The 17,261-nt window shown below is 51.1% G+C and overlaps 5 protein-coding genes across 7 annotated transcripts; 2 read left to right on the forward strand and 3 right to left on the reverse strand.

The window, feature by feature from the left end:
• Window positions 1-40: 40 nt before the first annotated feature.
• LOC111080069 (UPF0389 protein GA21628) lies at window positions 41-809 on the reverse strand. Its single transcript, XM_022375462.2, has 2 exons — window positions 577-809; window positions 41-513 (listed from the first exon to the last, which is right to left on the reverse strand). The coding sequence occupies exons 1-2, from the start codon at window positions 741-743 to the stop codon at window positions 300-302; spliced, it is 381 nt and encodes a 126-aa protein (XP_022231154.2). The 5' UTR covers window positions 744-809; the 3' UTR covers window positions 41-299.
• A 349-nt stretch (window positions 810-1,158) lies between these two features.
• Window positions 1,159-3,971, forward strand: LOC111080078 (ATP-binding cassette sub-family F member 3). Its single transcript, XM_022375477.2, has 7 exons — window positions 1,159-1,665; window positions 1,732-1,955; window positions 2,027-2,674; window positions 2,745-2,918; window positions 2,990-3,480; window positions 3,557-3,648; window positions 3,707-3,971. Exons 1-7 carry the CDS (start codon window positions 1,321-1,323, stop codon window positions 3,857-3,859), a joined length of 2,127 nt encoding a protein of 708 aa, XP_022231169.1. The 5' UTR covers window positions 1,159-1,320; the 3' UTR covers window positions 3,860-3,971.
• On the reverse strand, window positions 3,829-5,545 carry LOC111080081 (rRNA methyltransferase 3, mitochondrial). The gene is made up of 2 exons (XM_022375482.2): window positions 4,220-5,545; window positions 3,829-4,153 (listed from the first exon to the last, which is right to left on the reverse strand). Exons 1-2 carry the CDS (start codon window positions 5,308-5,310, stop codon window positions 4,000-4,002), a joined length of 1,245 nt encoding a protein of 414 aa, XP_022231174.2. The 5' UTR covers window positions 5,311-5,545; the 3' UTR covers window positions 3,829-3,999.
• Window positions 5,546-6,024: 479 nt separating this feature from the next.
• On the reverse strand, window positions 6,025-14,322 carry LOC111080073 (histone-lysine N-methyltransferase ash1). The gene is made up of 6 exons (XM_022375466.2): window positions 13,875-14,322; window positions 13,585-13,688; window positions 8,520-13,511; window positions 7,018-8,454; window positions 6,729-6,959; window positions 6,025-6,660 (listed from the first exon to the last, which is right to left on the reverse strand). The coding sequence occupies exons 2-6, from the start codon at window positions 13,666-13,668 to the stop codon at window positions 6,457-6,459; spliced, it is 6,948 nt and encodes a 2,315-aa protein (XP_022231158.2). The 5' UTR covers window positions 13,669-13,688; window positions 13,875-14,322; the 3' UTR covers window positions 6,025-6,456.
• Window positions 14,323-14,885: 563 nt separating this feature from the next.
• On the forward strand, window positions 14,886-17,191 carry LOC111080080 (transcription initiation factor TFIID subunit 6). Of its 3 annotated transcripts, none has more exons than XM_022375478.2 (5): window positions 14,886-15,869; window positions 15,928-16,097; window positions 16,151-16,603; window positions 16,674-16,950; window positions 17,008-17,191. In XM_022375478.2, the coding sequence occupies exons 1-5, from the start codon at window positions 14,985-14,987 to the stop codon at window positions 17,092-17,094; spliced, it is 1,872 nt and encodes a 623-aa protein (XP_022231170.2). In that variant the 5' UTR covers window positions 14,886-14,984; the 3' UTR covers window positions 17,095-17,191. The 3 variants fall into 3 exon arrangements, with proteins under 3 accessions (XP_022231170.2, XP_022231172.2, XP_022231171.2); XM_022375480.2 differs by having other exon boundaries at window positions 16,674-16,944; XM_022375479.2 differs by having other exon boundaries at window positions 16,677-16,950.
• Window positions 17,192-17,261: the final 70 nt, after the last annotated feature.

The following is a 17,261-nucleotide window of genomic DNA, read 5'->3' on the forward strand; positions in this document are numbered from 1 at the left end:
TCCCTTGCAATGTTTTCAAATGCATCCGAGAGGCGGAATGCTGCTCATGTACTCATAAGATATTTATTCCATTCACTTAATACAAAACTAGCTTGAGTTTACGAATATCACTGAATATCTAACAAGGATTTGGGTGTGGTTATACCAAGAAAATAGTCTAACTAAATCTGATTTATCATGCAGGTCTATAAATATCTCACAATTCCGTTTCAATCTAAACAAAACTTTTCAAAGAAACATCACAAATAATTAACAATTGCTTGTGGGGGGTGGTGTGATTTCTCTTCTATTTCGGTTTCCTATTTGGTGGTGGCTGGGGCTGCTGCTCCCTCAGGCTTGAGCTCATTAAACTGCTTGTGCCATTCCAAATTCATCTTTGACACGGACTCTCCCCTTTTGGCCGCCTGCTTGCCGCTGTAGACCATGATGCCGCAGCCGACAACTGTCAATGCAATCATGATGTTGGCCAGGCGGATGCGCATTTTATTGCGAACGCGTTCCATCTCATCCTGGCTGCAATCAGTAGTAATAGTAACTAATATTAAACCAACTGTTAGTGGACACAGGCACACATACCTGACGAAAGCTGGGACTTCGGCCTGCGATTTGTATTTACCGCTCCAAACCAAAAAACGTTTCTCCATATTGTTCGGCTGGTGGTTCTTAATCGCCTGTCTCAGTTGGTTGCAGGTGCCAAAGGAGCGGCGCACCAGGCTGCCAATTAACGCAGATTTATTAAACATGTTTGGTAAAATCTTTATGCAATTGACAATCTTAACTAGAGGTGGAGAAACATCGATGGAAACATCGATGCATCGATGTTTTTAAACTTTTTGGCAACATCGATGTTCTATGGCGACTATGTCAAACAATTGATAGTTATGTCATCGATAGTTTTGAATGTTTTGGAAAACAATCGATACTATCGTGATAGTATCGGGCTTAAATAATTATTAAAAAACCATTGAAACCTTTTAGGAACTTGTCCATTGTAAAAATTAGATGCCACCTGTCGATTTGCTTACAAATTTGTCTTCGTATTTTATAGCAGGCAATCCAAACATATCAAAAGCGCAACAACTGTAGCTCGATACTATCATGATAGTCTCAAAACCATCGATAGTAGAGGCTAGCAGCAAAATATCGATACTATCGATAGTGCCCTCTTTGGTTTGACACCTCTACTGCTTACATTTATTGGAAAAGCCAAATAAATCAATTATTTCTGCGTGCCGCTTACATTGGATATTGGATATAGTGATTGCCGTAATCAAGGTCCAACTGTAGTATCCAATTGTCCACGACAACAACACGAGCGAAATGAGCGAATACACGAGAATTCTGCAGCGTGAGTTCCCAGCGATAGACTCGGAATTGGTGAGCTATGTTATTGGGGTACTGGCCGGCAGCGTGGAAGATTTTGAAACGTGCGATGACATCTTCGAAGCCGTGGGCGACATCCTGCAAAGTGTGGCCGGCGATCGGCCGGAGGAGAGTATACGGGACATATGCGAGGAGTTCTTCAACATAATGAAGAACAATACCACAAATGTGGAGCGCAAGGTGCTGAATGCCCCCGTAAACATTGAGGAGATGGCCAAGAACATGGAGCGTATGGACATGGATCTGCAGAGCATATGGGTGGTCAACAAGGATGGGGCCAATGTGAGTGTGAAAAGCTCACGAGAGTGGAAAACTAATTGTCATTTGCCAATCTGAATCTCCTTAAAGAAAGTGGACGCAAAGAAGCTGGGGAAGGCGGAGGCGAAGCTGCAACAGAAGCAGGAGAAGCGTCAGGAGGTGAACAAGCATGGCATGATTCCCGTGGCAGTGAAACTGCAAACGGCCACCGCCTCGCAGGTGACCAACAAGAAGAACACGAAATTGGATCAGAAGGGTCTCAATCGTTCCATGGATATCAAAATTGAGAACTTTGATCTGGCCTTTGGTGAAAAGTGAGTCCAAAAACAGTCCCCTTGTTCCCCCCAAGTTCCATAAATCATAACCCATAATGTCTTTCCTCCAGAGTACTTCTGCAAAATGCGAATCTGCTGCTGTCTTTTGGGCGCCGCTATGGTCTGGTTGGACGCAATGGTCTGGGCAAGACCACCATGCTGAGGATGATTGCAGAGCGACAGCTGCTGATCCCCTCACACATCTCAGTGCTGCATGTGGAACAGGAGGTGGTGGGCGACGATACGACCGCCGTTGAGAGTGTCCTGGAGTGTGATACTGAAAGAACAAGGCTGCTGACAAGGGAAAAGGAAATTTTGGCCGAACTAAACAATGGCGTTCAGGATTCGACCCTGTCTAATGAGCTGAGCGAGACGTATGCTGCCCTGCAGAATATCGAAGCAGACAAGGCGGTGGCCCGTGCATCTGTGATACTTAAGGGTCTTGGCTTCGACGCTGACATGCAACTGCGGCCAACCAAATCGTTCTCCGGTGGCTGGCGCATGCGCTTGGCCCTGGCCCGTGCTCTCTTCTCCAAGCCGGATCTGCTACTGCTCGATGAGCCGACAAACATGTTGGACATCAAGGCCATCATCTGGCTGGAGAATTATTTGCAATCGTGGCCGACTACGATCTTGGTTGTATCTCACGACCGCAACTTTCTGGACGTAGTACCCACGGACATTGTACATCTACATTCCCAGGAACTGGAGGCATACAAGTGAGATATATTAATCCGGGATTAACTGGAAATCAACTGGCTAACAAAACTTCACATACTTATTCCGCAGGGGTAACTATGAGCAGTTCGAAAAGACAAAAACGGAGAAGCTTAAGGCTCAGAGACGCGAATACGAGGCTCAAATGGCTCATAGAAATCATGTCCAGGAGTTTATTGATCGTTTTCGTTACAATGCCAATCGTGCCTCATCTGTACAATCCAAAATCAAGATGCTGGAGAAGCTGTAAGCCTCAAATATCATCCACCATTAGTCCTGACAGTCTGAGATATACCTGTATTTCCCCTTCCACACAGACCCGAACTCAAGCCCGTGGAGAAGGAAACGATCGTCACGCTCAAGTTCCCCGAGGTGGAGCCACTTAATCCCCCCGTTCTGGCCATCTCTGAAGTCTCCTTCCGCTACAATCCCGAAGATCCCTTGCCCATTTTCAAGGGTGTCAATCTGTCTGCCACCTCGGACTCGCGCATCTGCATTGTGGGCGAGAACGGAGCGGGTAAATCCACGCTGCTCAAGATCATTGTCGGCCAACTGAGCACCATTTACGGCAACATTGTCCTGCATCGGGGCCTGCGCATTGGCTACTTTGCCCAGCACCATGTGGATCATCTGAATATGAATGTGACGTGTGTGGGCGTCCTGGCCGAACTATTTCCGGGTCGCCCCGATGAGGAGTACCGTCGGCAGTTGGGAAGCTTTGGTTTATCCGGACCCCTGGCACTGCAGAGCATTGCCAGCTTGTCTGGTGGACAAAAATCACGTGTGGCCTTAGCCAAAATGTGCATGGGTAAGTGGAATTTTATTGAATCCATCTAAATTTTCCAATCAAATAATAATCCTAATCAAATGGATTGATTCAACAGCGGAACCCAACTTTTTGGTGCTCGATGAGCCTACAAATCACTTGGACATTGAGACAATTGATGCTTTGGGCAAGGCCATCAATGCCTTCAAGGTAGATTTCATCAAACAATATTTAAATGTATGAAGCCCATTAATTGTTATCATTTTAGGGCGGCGTCATCTTGGTCTCCCACGACGAGCGTCTCATCAAAGTCGTTTGCAAGGAGCTCTGGGTGTGCGGCAATCGCACGGTACGCGCCATCGAAGGTGGCCTGGATGAATACAAGCGTGAGGTCTACAAGGAAATCGAAGCGAATAGTTGAATTGTATTTTAATTTTAATACCCAATGAATTTGTGAAACAGTCTAGCACTAAATTTATAACAAAACATGTCCGTGACAAAGAAAACACTTCGGAAATGGTTTAACAATGTTTCCAAAGATAAATCTTCACTGTGGTTTTCCTAGACATCGTTTGATTGTGATCCAGTCTGATTTAGTTTCCGGCGTAGCTCAAATAGCAACAGCGTCAGGGCAGATGCCACATTCAGGCTATCAATGCCAGCTGCCAAGGGTATGTACACGCACTTTCCCTTGCCTCCCACCAGGTTCATGAAGCTGCAAGAAGATACATTCATCATACATTAGTTTTCACATGACCATCGGGGATAAAGAATCTTTTACCTGTAGGCCTCTTCGCTTACGCCATGGCTTTCTCCGCCAATTATGAGCAAATTGTGGGATCCAATCTGTGCAATGTCTGCATAATCGATGGCCTGGCGGTTGGCCAGCTTCCCCTTATTGCTCTCCGCTATGAAAACGTGACAATCGTCAGCTGCCTCGGCTGGGATGCTCATGGAGAGCTCTTCCCATGAAACATCGTCGCGTATGGGCACGCGGAACTGACCGCCACAGCCGCCGCGCAGCGCCTTGGACTCCCAGGGATCGCAACAGCCGCGAGTGACCACCACCTGGCTGCAGGGCAGGGCGGCGCATGTCCTAATAATGCTTCCCAGGTTGTTGGGCTCCCTTATGTTGTCACACACGACTGTAATGGGCAGGGGCTGGGTGCCCAGCCGCTGTTGCTCTGCCAGGTTCTTCTCCAATCCCTTCTCCGTGGGCCGATCGAAGACGGCCAACAAGCCAGGGGGCGTCACCAGCGAGGACCAAGTCTTTAGGTCATGATGTGGCACTTTGTAGATCTTTGTGCGGCTCTCCTGCTGGGCCTGGGCCACTTCCTCTTTTAACAGGGCCAGCTGATCCTTCTGACTGAAGATGAGGCTACTCATTTTGAGGCCACATTGCAGTGCCTCCTTTATGAGGCGCCTGCCCTCGATGATGATCTGCCGGTTCTTGTCGCGACGCTTGCGAGAACGCACTGTGGTCAACAGCGTGCTGGTCAACGGATCCTGCAGTGTGAGGCGCACAAACTCCAGATTCAGTTCGCTGTCCTTGATGACTGCAACTGGGACTGGTGACGGTCGTGGCGCAGGTGGAATGCTGAACTTCGGTGGTGGTGTCACTGAGAAACTCTGATCTTTCACGTTTCTTGGGGGTTTAGCTGCTGTTCCTTTTGACCGATTCTTGCGTAAAGCTTCCCGCGTGCTAACCGGCTCATGCTTTATGGAGGAATTCTCGAAAAGATTGGCCTCTATATCCAGTGCGTCTGTGATGTCGTCTCTGGGAGCACCTGAGCTGCTCGATCGCAGCACATTCAAGTTGTTCACATGCCGTAAATTTGATTGAAAAGAGCGTTTTAAGATATTATAAAACATGATTGTGTATTTCACTTGTTGTCAGTGCTGCCAGTCTAGCAGGTTTCGGGCTATATCTAGCGATTTTAGTTCTGTTATGCAATTTAGCTTTTTTTAAATACATTCAGCTTGTCTTAGCTTTTAATGTTTATGGCATCTCTACTGTTCGAATGAAAAATGTTTAGCTCATCGATATGGAAATACAAATTTATATTCATTATTTTGGGAACATAGAGACACCACAACATTAAGCTGTTGTTGACGTACAAATATGATAAAACAATAAAACATAAAAATCGAATCTAGCTTGTATTCTGTCAGCACTGAATTTCTAAATAACTTTCGCTTCTCTCCGTAATTACTGTTGATATGAAAATATATTTTAATTTCAATTTCAATATTTGTGTATTTGTAGATAAGGGTAGTTAGCCATTGGATATTCTTGTTGACCAATTCTGCTGTCTGTACGAATGCTGCATGGCTGCTGCTTGCCCCGTCTAAATAGGCCGTTCCTATGAGCAAGGCGGAAATTTGAAATTGGCGTATTCTAAAATTTCAGTTGTAATGAAAATATATTTTTATTTCAGTTTTAATATTTGTGGTTAGCAGTTAATAACAATTTCAAATTAATTAAAAACTAATCGCGGAATCGGTTCTTCCGCTTATGTGTTTGCGTAGTTTAGTGTTAAGCATTCCCCATTCATTCTGATAACAAAATACAATAATAATTTAAAATAACAATTCAAAAGTCAAACGCCTTTAATTGGAAGGAGTACGGAGAGGGGTATGAGGAGGGGACTGGGGTTTCGGGGTAGAGCTTCGTAAAACAAGATTAATACGAAAATGCGATGTAAACAATTAAAACATAAGAAATTCATCTAAATTGGGCTTCATGCGGTTGTGTAAATTCAAGGATATAAATAAATTCTTAAAATATTAATCATAATAAGTTCCATTTTAGCCATTCTCCAAGGCCTATTCTTCACGAATTTTGTTCATAACAGTTTAAAAACTAGAATTACTACTATCACCGCTGCGATTTATGTGTATGTGTATGTACATGGCTACCTTCTAATTCTGTTAAGTTATGTTCCATAAATATTAAGCAATGCCTCTAAATGTAAGCATGTACATATGTATATGTACATGGCTGAACCACAGCGCAAACTAGGCGCTAGGCGTAGCCGAGTTCGAGTTCGAATTACTGCTGGATTGTTGCTGGTTGTTGTTGGTTTTGCGCTGCCTGGCCCCACGGCCGGACCACAGGTACGACAAATCAATGGGCTGCTCCTGGGCCGTCTGTGCATCCATACATTTCAGCTTGACGGTCTTCAAAACGTTCTCCAAGCGCGAACGCTTCTTCTCGAGGACCTGCAACATGATTCCATAGGCAATTGGTGAACTTTCAGTTGGCAAAGGTAATCGCAGTGTACACTCACCTGTCCATTGGGCGCCACTGGGGCTATAACATGCATTGTTGTGGCTCCTCCCGTTGCTTCTGCGGCTGCCGCACTATTCCCACGTGGCTTTCTGCCTCCTGCTTTCTGCTGCTGCTGCTGTTGCTCCTGTCTTCCTGAGGTCTTGTGCATCGTTGCGGGCACAGCTCCTCCTACTTCTAAATCAGTCTTTTGCTTCTTCGTTTTCAGCAACGAGGGATCCACATCATGGGGCTGTAGAAACGTGGAATTATAACATATAACTGGAGCAGCACACATGAATTATACATACCGCATAGCTTTTGCAGATCTTCAGCTTTTCGGGGAACTTGCGGAAGGCATAGCTCTTAGTGCAGGCCGGATGATTGGCCTTGGCTTTGGAAAAGAATCTCGCCGTCTTGTCCACACGCAGCTCGCAGATGAAACAATGATCCTCGTCGGGGCACTCCATTGGACGGCCCTTGCAGAATGTGGTGCGATCCAAGACCCAGCAGCGGCCAATGACTAGCTCAATGGGCACCACTTCGTAGAGGGAGACGCGCACAACCTCATTGGGATAGAAACGGCGCGAGGGCTCGTGGAAGGTCTCGTGGGGTCGCAGAAAATGATGCCCGAAAATGAAGCGTTTGCCGTCATCATTCTTCCACAAGTGCTCCACGCGAAAGATGTCGCATTCCTGGTAGTCAATGGCCCCAATTGTCTCGTAGGTGTGCTTCTGGCTGGGCAGTATGTTGCCGGCCGCATCTTTGATGGGTATGTCGCGTAGCACATACACAGCGTCGCCCTGTCGCACCTGCAGATTGCCGCGCATCAGTGTGAGGTAGTAGCGATGGCCCTCTTCGGTGTATTCGTCCAGGGGTATCTCACGATCCACTTCCCGCGGCTCACACCGCTCGCACTGGTAGTTGTCCGCATCGATGTCCGCCTTGGTGCACTCCGTATGCTGCCACACCATGCACTTGGCGCACTGAATCATCAGACCCTCGTCTTTGTAGAGGCCGCAAATGCAACGAATCACATCCTCATCGGCCGAGGCCTCGATGGGAGGCAGTGGCACAGTGGCCAGAGCTAATGGAGCCACTTTCGCTGCCTCTGGAGGTTGCTCCTCGACAGGTGCAGCCTCCTCCTTTGGCCTGAAGCTCTGCAATGACTCGGAATCGCCCAAAATCTCCAGCAGATGTGTGTAGCAGGCCGTCTTCTGTTGCTCGTAGCAGTCCAGCAGCTTTTGCACCGCCTTGGACTTGCCCTCATCATCGCTATGCTGCTGCTTGGCCTCCGCAAAGAGTTGCAGCATCTGCAAGTCATATTCCAGGGGCGTCTTATAGTGTCCCTGCTCGACGTGCGCTTGTATTGACTTGAACTCCACGCGGGCGGCCGAACCAGTGCCTGAGCCATGAGTCTTTCCGTTCGAGTTTTTCATGGCCTTCTTTTTCTTATTGCTGGACACAGTCATCAGGAGTTCGGACATCTTCAGGGCCTCCACAGCGTTGCAAATGTCTCTCAGAATCACGGCCATTTTGGCCATCTTGTCCAGCTCTGGATCCTGGACGGCTTGGGTGAGGCCACGGGTCTTCATGTTCCTTTGTGTGCAGAGAGCCGAGATCTGGGTAGCCAGCAGACAGGTAGAAGATGGCGTGGAGGGTCGACTTCCTGGCAATCCGTCGCCATTGGTGGCGGCATGTGTGGGCGAAGCAGATGCTGCTGCTCTCTTGGCCTTCAATTTGCGAATCTATTTGAGAGAGTGAGAGAGAGATTAGAGGAAATCCTTTTGGGGTTTACTAGATCGAGACATACCTTTTCGAAGTTCCGGATTAGGAACGCATTGAACTGTTTGACCAATTTCTTCTCCTTCTCGGAGAGTGGCTGCATCTTGGCCTTGGCCACCGCCACGGCCGCTGGGCTCTCCTTGCCCGTCAGCCTCTGGGCATGCTTCTTGGCCTTGTGCTTCCGCTGGCGGCCGTTGCGGACCGGACAACTCTCCACGGGCTTCGCCTCGACGGCAGGCAGAGGCTTCACTCTCTGCGACTTGCCACCAATGACGCCCCTGCACTGCGGCATGTTGCAGCGACAGGGCTGGCCCTCGGAGGGATTGAACAGCGAGAAGTTGTAGTCGTAGGTGAGCTCCTCGCCCTGCTCGATGGGCCGCTTGGCAAACAGTACCATGCGGGACAGCCCGTTAACGCTCCACTTCTGCATCTCGCAGTTGGGCTCGCAGGAGTGGTTCACAAAGCGACAATCGCTGCCCATGCGCTGGCCGTCGATGACGAGCCCACCATCCAGATGGAGGCAGTAGTGATGCGTATCATTCAGATAGATGCTGGCCATCCGCTGCTTGAACTCCCGCTCGGTGACCACCTCGCCCACATACTCGAGGATGTAGGTGCCCTTGGCGATGGGCAGCTTGGTCCGCACACCCCAGCCCTTGTCCAGCGTCATGAATCGCTCCACGCCGGGTGCCACCTCGTGGCGTTGAATCTTCTGGTTCCGGCACTTCTCCGCCGCCGGGCAATTGCTGGGCGAGCACTCAGTGTAGACCATGCGATTCAGACAGTTGTCCAGGCAGGCCTTCTCGCCCTGGTTCTTGCAGTTGCAGGTGGGATGATCGAAACCGGCCTGATTCGGACGCACTGACTCCGCATAGACATTCGTGCGGATCTTGCGATAGTTCCACGAGGGCACAATGTGACGCGTGGGCAACTTGTCGTTGGTGTACGCCCACCAAATGTCGTAGGGCAGCTCAAAGTCCATTTCCGTTTGCCGGTGATACTTCTCGCAGTAGGGCGGTGGCGGCAGCAGGCTGCCACCCTGCGCGACATGCTGCTCCTCCAGTCCCCCTGCTCCTGCTGCTGGCTTCTTGTTCAACTTGTGCCCTGGCGGCGGCATCGGCGACTGCTTGTAATAATTTGAAAAGAGTCCGGCCACCAGGTAGTTCTTCTTCACCTTCGTGTACTTGCGCTGGGAGGCAGCCACAGAGGCCGTTGATGCAGTCGAGGCCTTGTCCTCGCTGGCATCACTCAAGCTGGCATTGTCGGGCGGCAGGGGATGAAGCGATTCACTGATGGGCAGAGGGTCATGTTCGATGGGGATTCCCTCCAGGCGCTTGGCCTCTGCCGCAGCATCGATTTCCTCCTGGGTGGCATGCATTTCCAAGGGGGAAACCGCCTCCACGGGCACCGGAACGGGCACGGGTACAGCCAGAACTGGCTGTGGCGTTTCCACGATGCTGGCCTGCAGATTCTTTCTTCGCTTCAAGCGAATCTGACAGCTCTTCAGGCCCACGCCTGCCGGTAGCTTTATGTTGTTCAGCGTCTGTGGCTGCTTCACCTGTTGCGGCGCTGCAGCGGGCTTGTCCACTTCCACTTTTGGCTTGGGCTGGCGTCCACGCTTCTTGGCCGGCGGCTTCTCCTCCAGTACGGGTAGGGGGGGAGGTGGCACCACCACAGGGAGCCCCTCCTTGTCTTTGGGTTTTCGTCCTCGAGGTCTGCCCCTGGGCGCTGGGGTCTGCGGGCGCTGGAGACGTTCTAGAGCCACCACGGAGAGGCGCGGTGCCCTCTGATTGCTCCTGGCAACGAAGGTCTCCCTGGCCTCGCCTGTTAGGGGCACCCGCTCACAGTCCAGCAGGGGATTGGCCGGGATTTGGGCACTGCTGGAGCTCCTCGTCTCCCGAATGGGCTGCAATGGCTCCTCGTCTGCTTGCTGCATCCCATGCATTCCCATGGGATGATCCTCCATCACGACTGCTGGCTGCTGCTGCTGTTCCACGCTCACCTTCCGTTTCTTCTTTTTCACTGTGGGAAATCCTGTGCGATTGATCTTCTTCCGTTTCCGCTTGAGCAGGAGATTGCCGCCGGACTTGTGGAGCAGCGTCTCCACCACCCGCTGACCGATTTCCTTTTTGGTATCCTCTTTGATGTCCAGGGCCGAGAGCAGCGGCGACTCCACCTCGGTCTTGGTTATGACAGATTCGTTTAGCTTGCCAATGGGAATCTGTATTTCCAGCTCCACCGATGGCTCGAATATGCCTGGCGGGGGATAGCTGCCGGATGGCGATTGCAGCTGGATCAGGTCTCTCGCGGAGTGGGGCGCCTTCTGCTGCTTGGCTGCACCTCCGCGCCGCTGCTGCTTGAGGGAGCACAGAGAACTGGGACTGATGTCCAGCAGCTTGCCCCCACTGATCGAATTGTTGTCCACCACAATCCGCAGCGGAGAGTTGCTGGCCGAGGAGGCAGCAGCGGCAACACCTGCCGCCGCTGGTTGCTCCAGCAGGTGTCGCTTCTTTGGCGTCAGAGCCGACTTGCCACTCTTCGCATTGAACTGCGCCTGCGACTTGGTGGAGGCCGTGCTTTTGGCCGTCGCAGCTGCTGCCGCCCAGGCCTCGGCATTGAGCTTACCATTGGCAAAGGCCGTCTCGGCCAGGGGACGCTCGCCGGGCGTGAGCAGATAGTGGCGTTTCTTCAGCGGCAACTTGTGATCGTCGGGACTGGAGCTGGAGTTGCTCTGCGACTTCTTGTGGCGCCGCTTGGCTGTGCCATTGCTGCTGCCACTGCCATTGGGGGTTCCGCCGGCGCTCGCACTGGCGCTGGCCGAGAGCATGGCAAAGTCCACCAACGGCTCGCTCAGTTTGCGCTTCTTTTGGGCCCGCTTGAGGGGCTTGGACAGCGCTGCGGCAGCCGACGATGCAGAGCCACCTCCTCCATTGAGAACCAATTGCTGTGCCGCGGTATTGGGTGCCGCGAGGGTCGCCTGCAGCTTGGTGGCCTCGGCCAGCAGCTTCTCCTTGCCGCTGCTGCCAGTGAGGCGATCATCCTGAATGCGACAGCGGGCGTGGAAGGTGCTGGTGATGATCTCAATCTCAGTGAGCAGCTTGGAGTCAATGTTCAGCGACTTGCTGTGGCTGAAACTCTTGCGTCGATGCCGGCGTCGCACGCGCGACACTCCAGAGACATAGCTGCTGCACATTGACGCCGCCGAGGAGCGTCTGGACTTGATCTTGCAGGACGACTTGCTGGGTGCAGGGGTTTCCTTCCGTTGATTCATCATTTTGCTGATAAAGTTCTCCGGATTGGTCGGCGCTAGGCTGCCGCTGGTGCTGCCGGTGCCGCCGCCACGACCGAAATACTGTCCAGTGGTCACATATCGATTAATTTCACCATACTTCTTGCTGGCACTCGTCGTGGGCAGACTCTGGAGACTGGGCTTGCTGATGTACTCGTTGCTCTCCTCGCTGCTCTGGCCCAGGGAGAGGCCGGCCAGCAGCAGTATGTCCTGGTCGTCGGTGGGGTCATCTTGGGCTGCTCCACTCTTCAGCAGCATCGAGGCCCTACGCTTGCGTCTCATCCGCATGCCAGACTTGCCCGACTCCTTGCAGTCGCTGCGATAGCCACAGCTCTTGGCCCGACTCCGGCGACTCATGCAGCTCTTGGTGCTGTAGCGACTCTTGCAGCTGGCATCGGACTTGTAGCCGGAGTTATGGTTGTGCGAGCTCCTCTGGTGCCGCACACTGCCGTAGTCCGAGACATAGCCGCTTTTGGCCGCCAGTATCTTGCTGCATATTGTGGTGCTGGCACCGCCCGCACCACTCGTTGCACCCGCACCCACACTCACGCTGCGCAGCCTGAACTTTTTGTTCACATCGATCTCCCGCCACAGTGGGTCCAGCTGCAGCTCTTCCTTGTTCGTGCTGGAGCTGGCCTTCTTGTTGTTCTGCCGCCGCTTGTTCCTGGGCGAGGGATACAGGACTCTCTCTGTCGCATACATACGCTTGTCCAAGTAGGCCATATCGATCTTGGGCTTGTTGCTGGTCGCAGGGGCTGGAGCTCCGGCTGTGCCGGAGGGCACAATATTCTCGGTTTGCATTTTGGGCGAGGGCGTGGTGCTCTGTATGGTGCTGGTGGTGCTTATGACACCCGAGTCGGCCGATTCATTGATGGCGGGACCCGAGTTTCGTGATGGCGGCACCACTACTGGCGTTTTCTTGGGCCGGCCGCGACGCTTGCGAGGCACGTTCGCCAGCAGTTGGGTTTCCTCCTTCGCCTTTGGTAGCTGCTTCTCCGCCAGCTTGGAGTTTCCGGTCTGGCCCAGCATCTGGGTCTTCTCCATGAAGTCCTGCAGCAATGTGGACTGGTATTGGGGAAGATTCTTTGATTTGGCAGCCTTGCGAAAGCTGCCCTCGACGGTGGTGTCCTCGGTGTCGCTCTCCACTCGCTTGATGGCCGCCTGCACCAGATTGGGCAGATCATTGTCGCTCGAAGAGATGCCAATGTCGAGGGGTTTGCTCGCGGACTGTGCTGCCTGGCTAATGGCCGTCAGCAGAAGACGGGGCGCTCGCTGCTGGTGGACCTTCAGCGGCAGATCGTCCTCAGAGTCCGAGGAGAAGGCAGACAGCATCCGTTTCTTTGACTTAGCTGCGTGACTTTCGGTTTTGTTGTTGTGCGAGCTGCTGCTGCCACTGGCAATTTTCTTGCGCTTCACTTTGATTTTTTTGCTAGCTGCTTTATTTTTAGCCTCTGAGCAGCCGGATTCCGTGTCCTGGGTGGACATCTTTCTAGACTTTAAGGGATTCTTGCAAATGACGCTCTGCTGATGATCTCTCTGACTGGGGGCTGGGGCTGGGGTTGGGGTTGGAACTGGTGCTGATGCTTTTTTTGATGATGCGGGTAGCAGAGGGCGAATGGCTGAGATTCTCATGCGCAGTCCATCAGTGTCCGAACGTTGCACGACACTGAACTGTGTGGCTGATTTCGCAGACTTCGATTGGCTCGATTGATCCGTAATGGAATCAGTTTCCTACAAATTCAAAAGTTACTTAAGCATTGCCTGGACTAAAATGTATTCATGGCTACGGACTGGGACTACTTGCCTCATTTTCACTGCCGGATTCTTGTGTACGTTGCGTATCCAAAACCTTTGCTGCTGCTGATGTCTCATTTTGGCCACTGCTCATATTTTGGTGTCGCGTAGAAGCTGCAAGATGGGTAAGGGCGGCGATTACAAGAGAGATGTTTTTCGACAATGTCTTAAATTTAATCGCATTTAAAGTAGGTCAAACCGTAGGCGCTGTGTGGGACAGCGGGACGCGCGGGCGGTAGGCCGTTGTCTGAGAGAGGGCCCCCCCGCGCCAACCCAACCAACTCTTTTTCACACACTTACGCTTTGTGATTTTCTCGCTAGCACTTCACCTGCGGCTTTAGTTCAAGTGTAAAGAGTTAATGAATAACCGAATTAGTGCTTTATTCATTGCATTTGCAGTTTTTTGTTTGCCTCTGGCTTGTGGCTTGTTTTGCTTCTTAAAATGGCGCCGTTTTCACTTTTGCTGCAGTCGCTGCTGCTGCTTCTCTGCTTTGTTCGACGCCCGACGGACGACAACGACGCAACGTTGCAATGCTTTTTCTTTTATTTTCGCATGCCGCACACTCTATTTCGATTGCTATATTGTTCACTTGGATTGCACGCGGGCAACGGGTGGGGGCGCGCGACAATTGTTATTCTTAATTTGGCGCAACAACAAAAATCCAGGCAACCAAAAAATTTACGAACATAAATAAATAAAGAAATAGTGTTTGGTGGTTCATGAAAGAACGGACGAAAAAAGAACCTATTGACTGGAGTGAACGAACTATTTAGTTCACCCGAATCGTTAATTTTCACTCATGATCGCAAATGATATTTCTCGACTTTGATATTCGGTTTAGCATTACAGTTTAGCCAGGATCCTCAGCATTAAACATATAATTTTATCCAATTAAATAATCAATTTTAAATAAGACTGCTTAGTTTTAAGCACTTCCATTTATTGAACTGTTTATAAAATCTGCGCTAAACAAAACAGTTCAACCAAAGTGTACACAAAATTAACGTTTTTACATGGTAACTACACATTTGCTACATGGAAACAACATATCGAACTGGATCGATTAGCCAGGGCGGCAAAAAGTTAATATAAAATGTTGGTATCACGGTATATACTGGTATTTTTGAACAACTTCCTGGTTGGCATATTTTATTGAGGAAATGGATCAAATATCAAAAGTATGAAATAGACAAAACACTTGAAATTAATATTTTAAATGTATGGTATTTAAATGGTATTTCTCTAAACTGAATAGTATTTAATGGTATTTTTATATTTTGGCCGGATGGTATTTCTTGTCGTTATCTGCGCGGTCACGCTGGTGTACACTTTGTTTATAAATTTAAGTAAAATTATCATTGAAATTCAACCTGATACACGTAGTTTTTTGCACTCACATATTGGAAAGCATGAGCGGAAAGCTTGTAAAGTCGAGCACCGCCTCCAGCAGTATGCTCTATGGCTCCGTCTACTCTGCGGAATCAATAAAAGTAATTGCCGAAAGCATCGGCGTGGGCACCTTGTCGGACGATGCGGCCAAGGAGCTGGGCGAAGACATATCGATTAAACTGAAGCGCATTGTCCAGGATGCGGCCAAGTTCAGGAACCATGCCAAGCGGCAGAAGCTGCTGATCAGCGACATTGACATGTCGCTGAAGGTGCGCAACGTGGAGCCACAGTATGGATTCGTGTCCAAGGATCACATTCCCTTCCGATTCGCTTCGGGCGGCGGTCGCGAGCTGCACTTCACCGAGGACAAGGAGATCGATTTGAGTGAAATCACAGCCAACAACATGGTGAAGATACCACTGGACTCGACGCTACGCTCCCACTGGTTTGTGGTGGAGGGCATACAGCCCACAGTGCCGGAGAATCCGCCACCGCTCTCGAAGGACTCGCAGTTCGTGGACTCGGTCAATCCGGTGATCAAACTGGACCAGGGCCTGAACAAGGATGCTGCCGGAAAGCCAACCACCGGAAAGATTCACAAGCTCAAGAACGTGGAGACCATCCACGTCAAGCAGTTGGCCACGCACGAGTTGTCCGTGGAGCAGCAGCTGTACTACAAGGAGATCACCGAGGCGTGTGTTGGCTCCGATGAGCCACGTCGCGGCGAGGCCCTGCAGTCGTTGGGCTCTGATCCGGGCCTGCACGAGATGTTGCCTCGCATGTGCACGTTCATAGCCGAGGGCGTCAAGGTTAATGTGGTGCAGAACAATCTGGCTCTGCTCATCTATCTGATGCGCATGGTGCGTGCCCTCCTGGACAATCCATCACTCTTCCTGGAGAAATACGTAAGGCACACCAAGCAGCTCTTTTCCATAGCTAATCTCTGGCCTTTATCGTTGATAGCTTCATGAACTGATACCCTCAGTGATGACGTGCATTGTGTCCAAGCAGCTTTGCATGCGCCCCGAGCTGGACAACCACTGGGCACTGCGTGATTTCGCTTCCCGCCTGATGGCTCAGATCTGCAAGACCTTCAACACATTGACCAACAATCTGCAGACTCGCGTGACGCGGTAAGTACACTGGATTCCCTCGATCAGGGCACACATTAATCCCGGTTCAACAGTATCTTCAGCAAGGCCCTGCAGAACGATAAGACGCATCTGTCCTCGCTGTACGGCTCCATTGCGGGTCTGTCGGAGTTGGGAGGCGAGGTGATCAAGGTGTTTATCATACCGCGGCTCGCATTCATCTCGGAACGCATCGAGCCCCACCTGTTGGGCACCTCCATCAGCAATACGGACAAGACTGCCGCCGGCCACATACGCGCCATGCTACAGAAATGCTGTCCGCCCATACTGAAGCAAATGCGTGCCCACCCGGACATAGCCGACGAGTACAAGTCGGACTTTGGCTTTCTGGGTCCGTCGCTGTGTCAGGCCGTGGTGAAGGCCCGCAACGCTCCGGCCAGCATTGTGACGATCTCCTCGAACGCCATCAACACGGCGCCCATTACGAGTGCCGCTCAGACGGCCACTGCCATTGGACGCGTCAACATGCCCAGCTCGCAGCGTCAAGGGTAAATAGATCAATCAATAGAAGCTCCCAATATTTCGCCCCATCTTATGCCCCGATCCTCTTCCCGACAGAAGCCCTGTGGTGTCGACCCTGCCTCAGATACGCGCCCTTCAGTCCAATCAGCAGCCGCAAAAGTTCGTGATAGTCACACAGAATGCACAGCAGCAGCAGCAATCGCAGCAGGCAAAGGTGGTGCGGCGGGGCAGCTCGCCCCACAGTGTTGTCCTGTCGGCCGCCTCCATTGCGGCGAACACCTCCAATTCGAACTCCTCGTCGGGCAGCGGCAACGTCAGCAACCTGAACAGTGGCGGCAGCCTGCTCTCCTCTCGGAGCAACGACAATGTGTGTGTTAGTGGCGATGGCGAAGGCCAAGAGTTGTCGGGTATAACAGTTGATTCTTTTTAGAGCACCCTAGATGCCAACTCGCTGATCATCGAGACGGAAATTGTGCGCGCTCCGCCCGAACTGGACGATCTGACCCATCTCGAGTGACACACAATTACAGAATTATAAGTTCCATTCATACTTTTAAGCGTAACCCCAGGCATAATATCTTAAGCAATAAAGTGAAGATTTGTATTACAACCTACCCCAAAAAAAACAAACAAACAAACAAAAGCGCTAAAAGCTTGCCCACGCATGCAGCACGCATGTGCGGA

Source organism: Drosophila obscura, unplaced genomic scaffold (genome assembly GCF_018151105.1).
Source record: "Drosophila obscura isolate BZ-5 IFL unplaced genomic scaffold, ASM1815110v1 contig_208, whole genome shotgun sequence".
Classification (NCBI taxonomy): Eukaryota; Metazoa; Arthropoda; class Insecta; order Diptera; family Drosophilidae; genus Drosophila; species Drosophila obscura.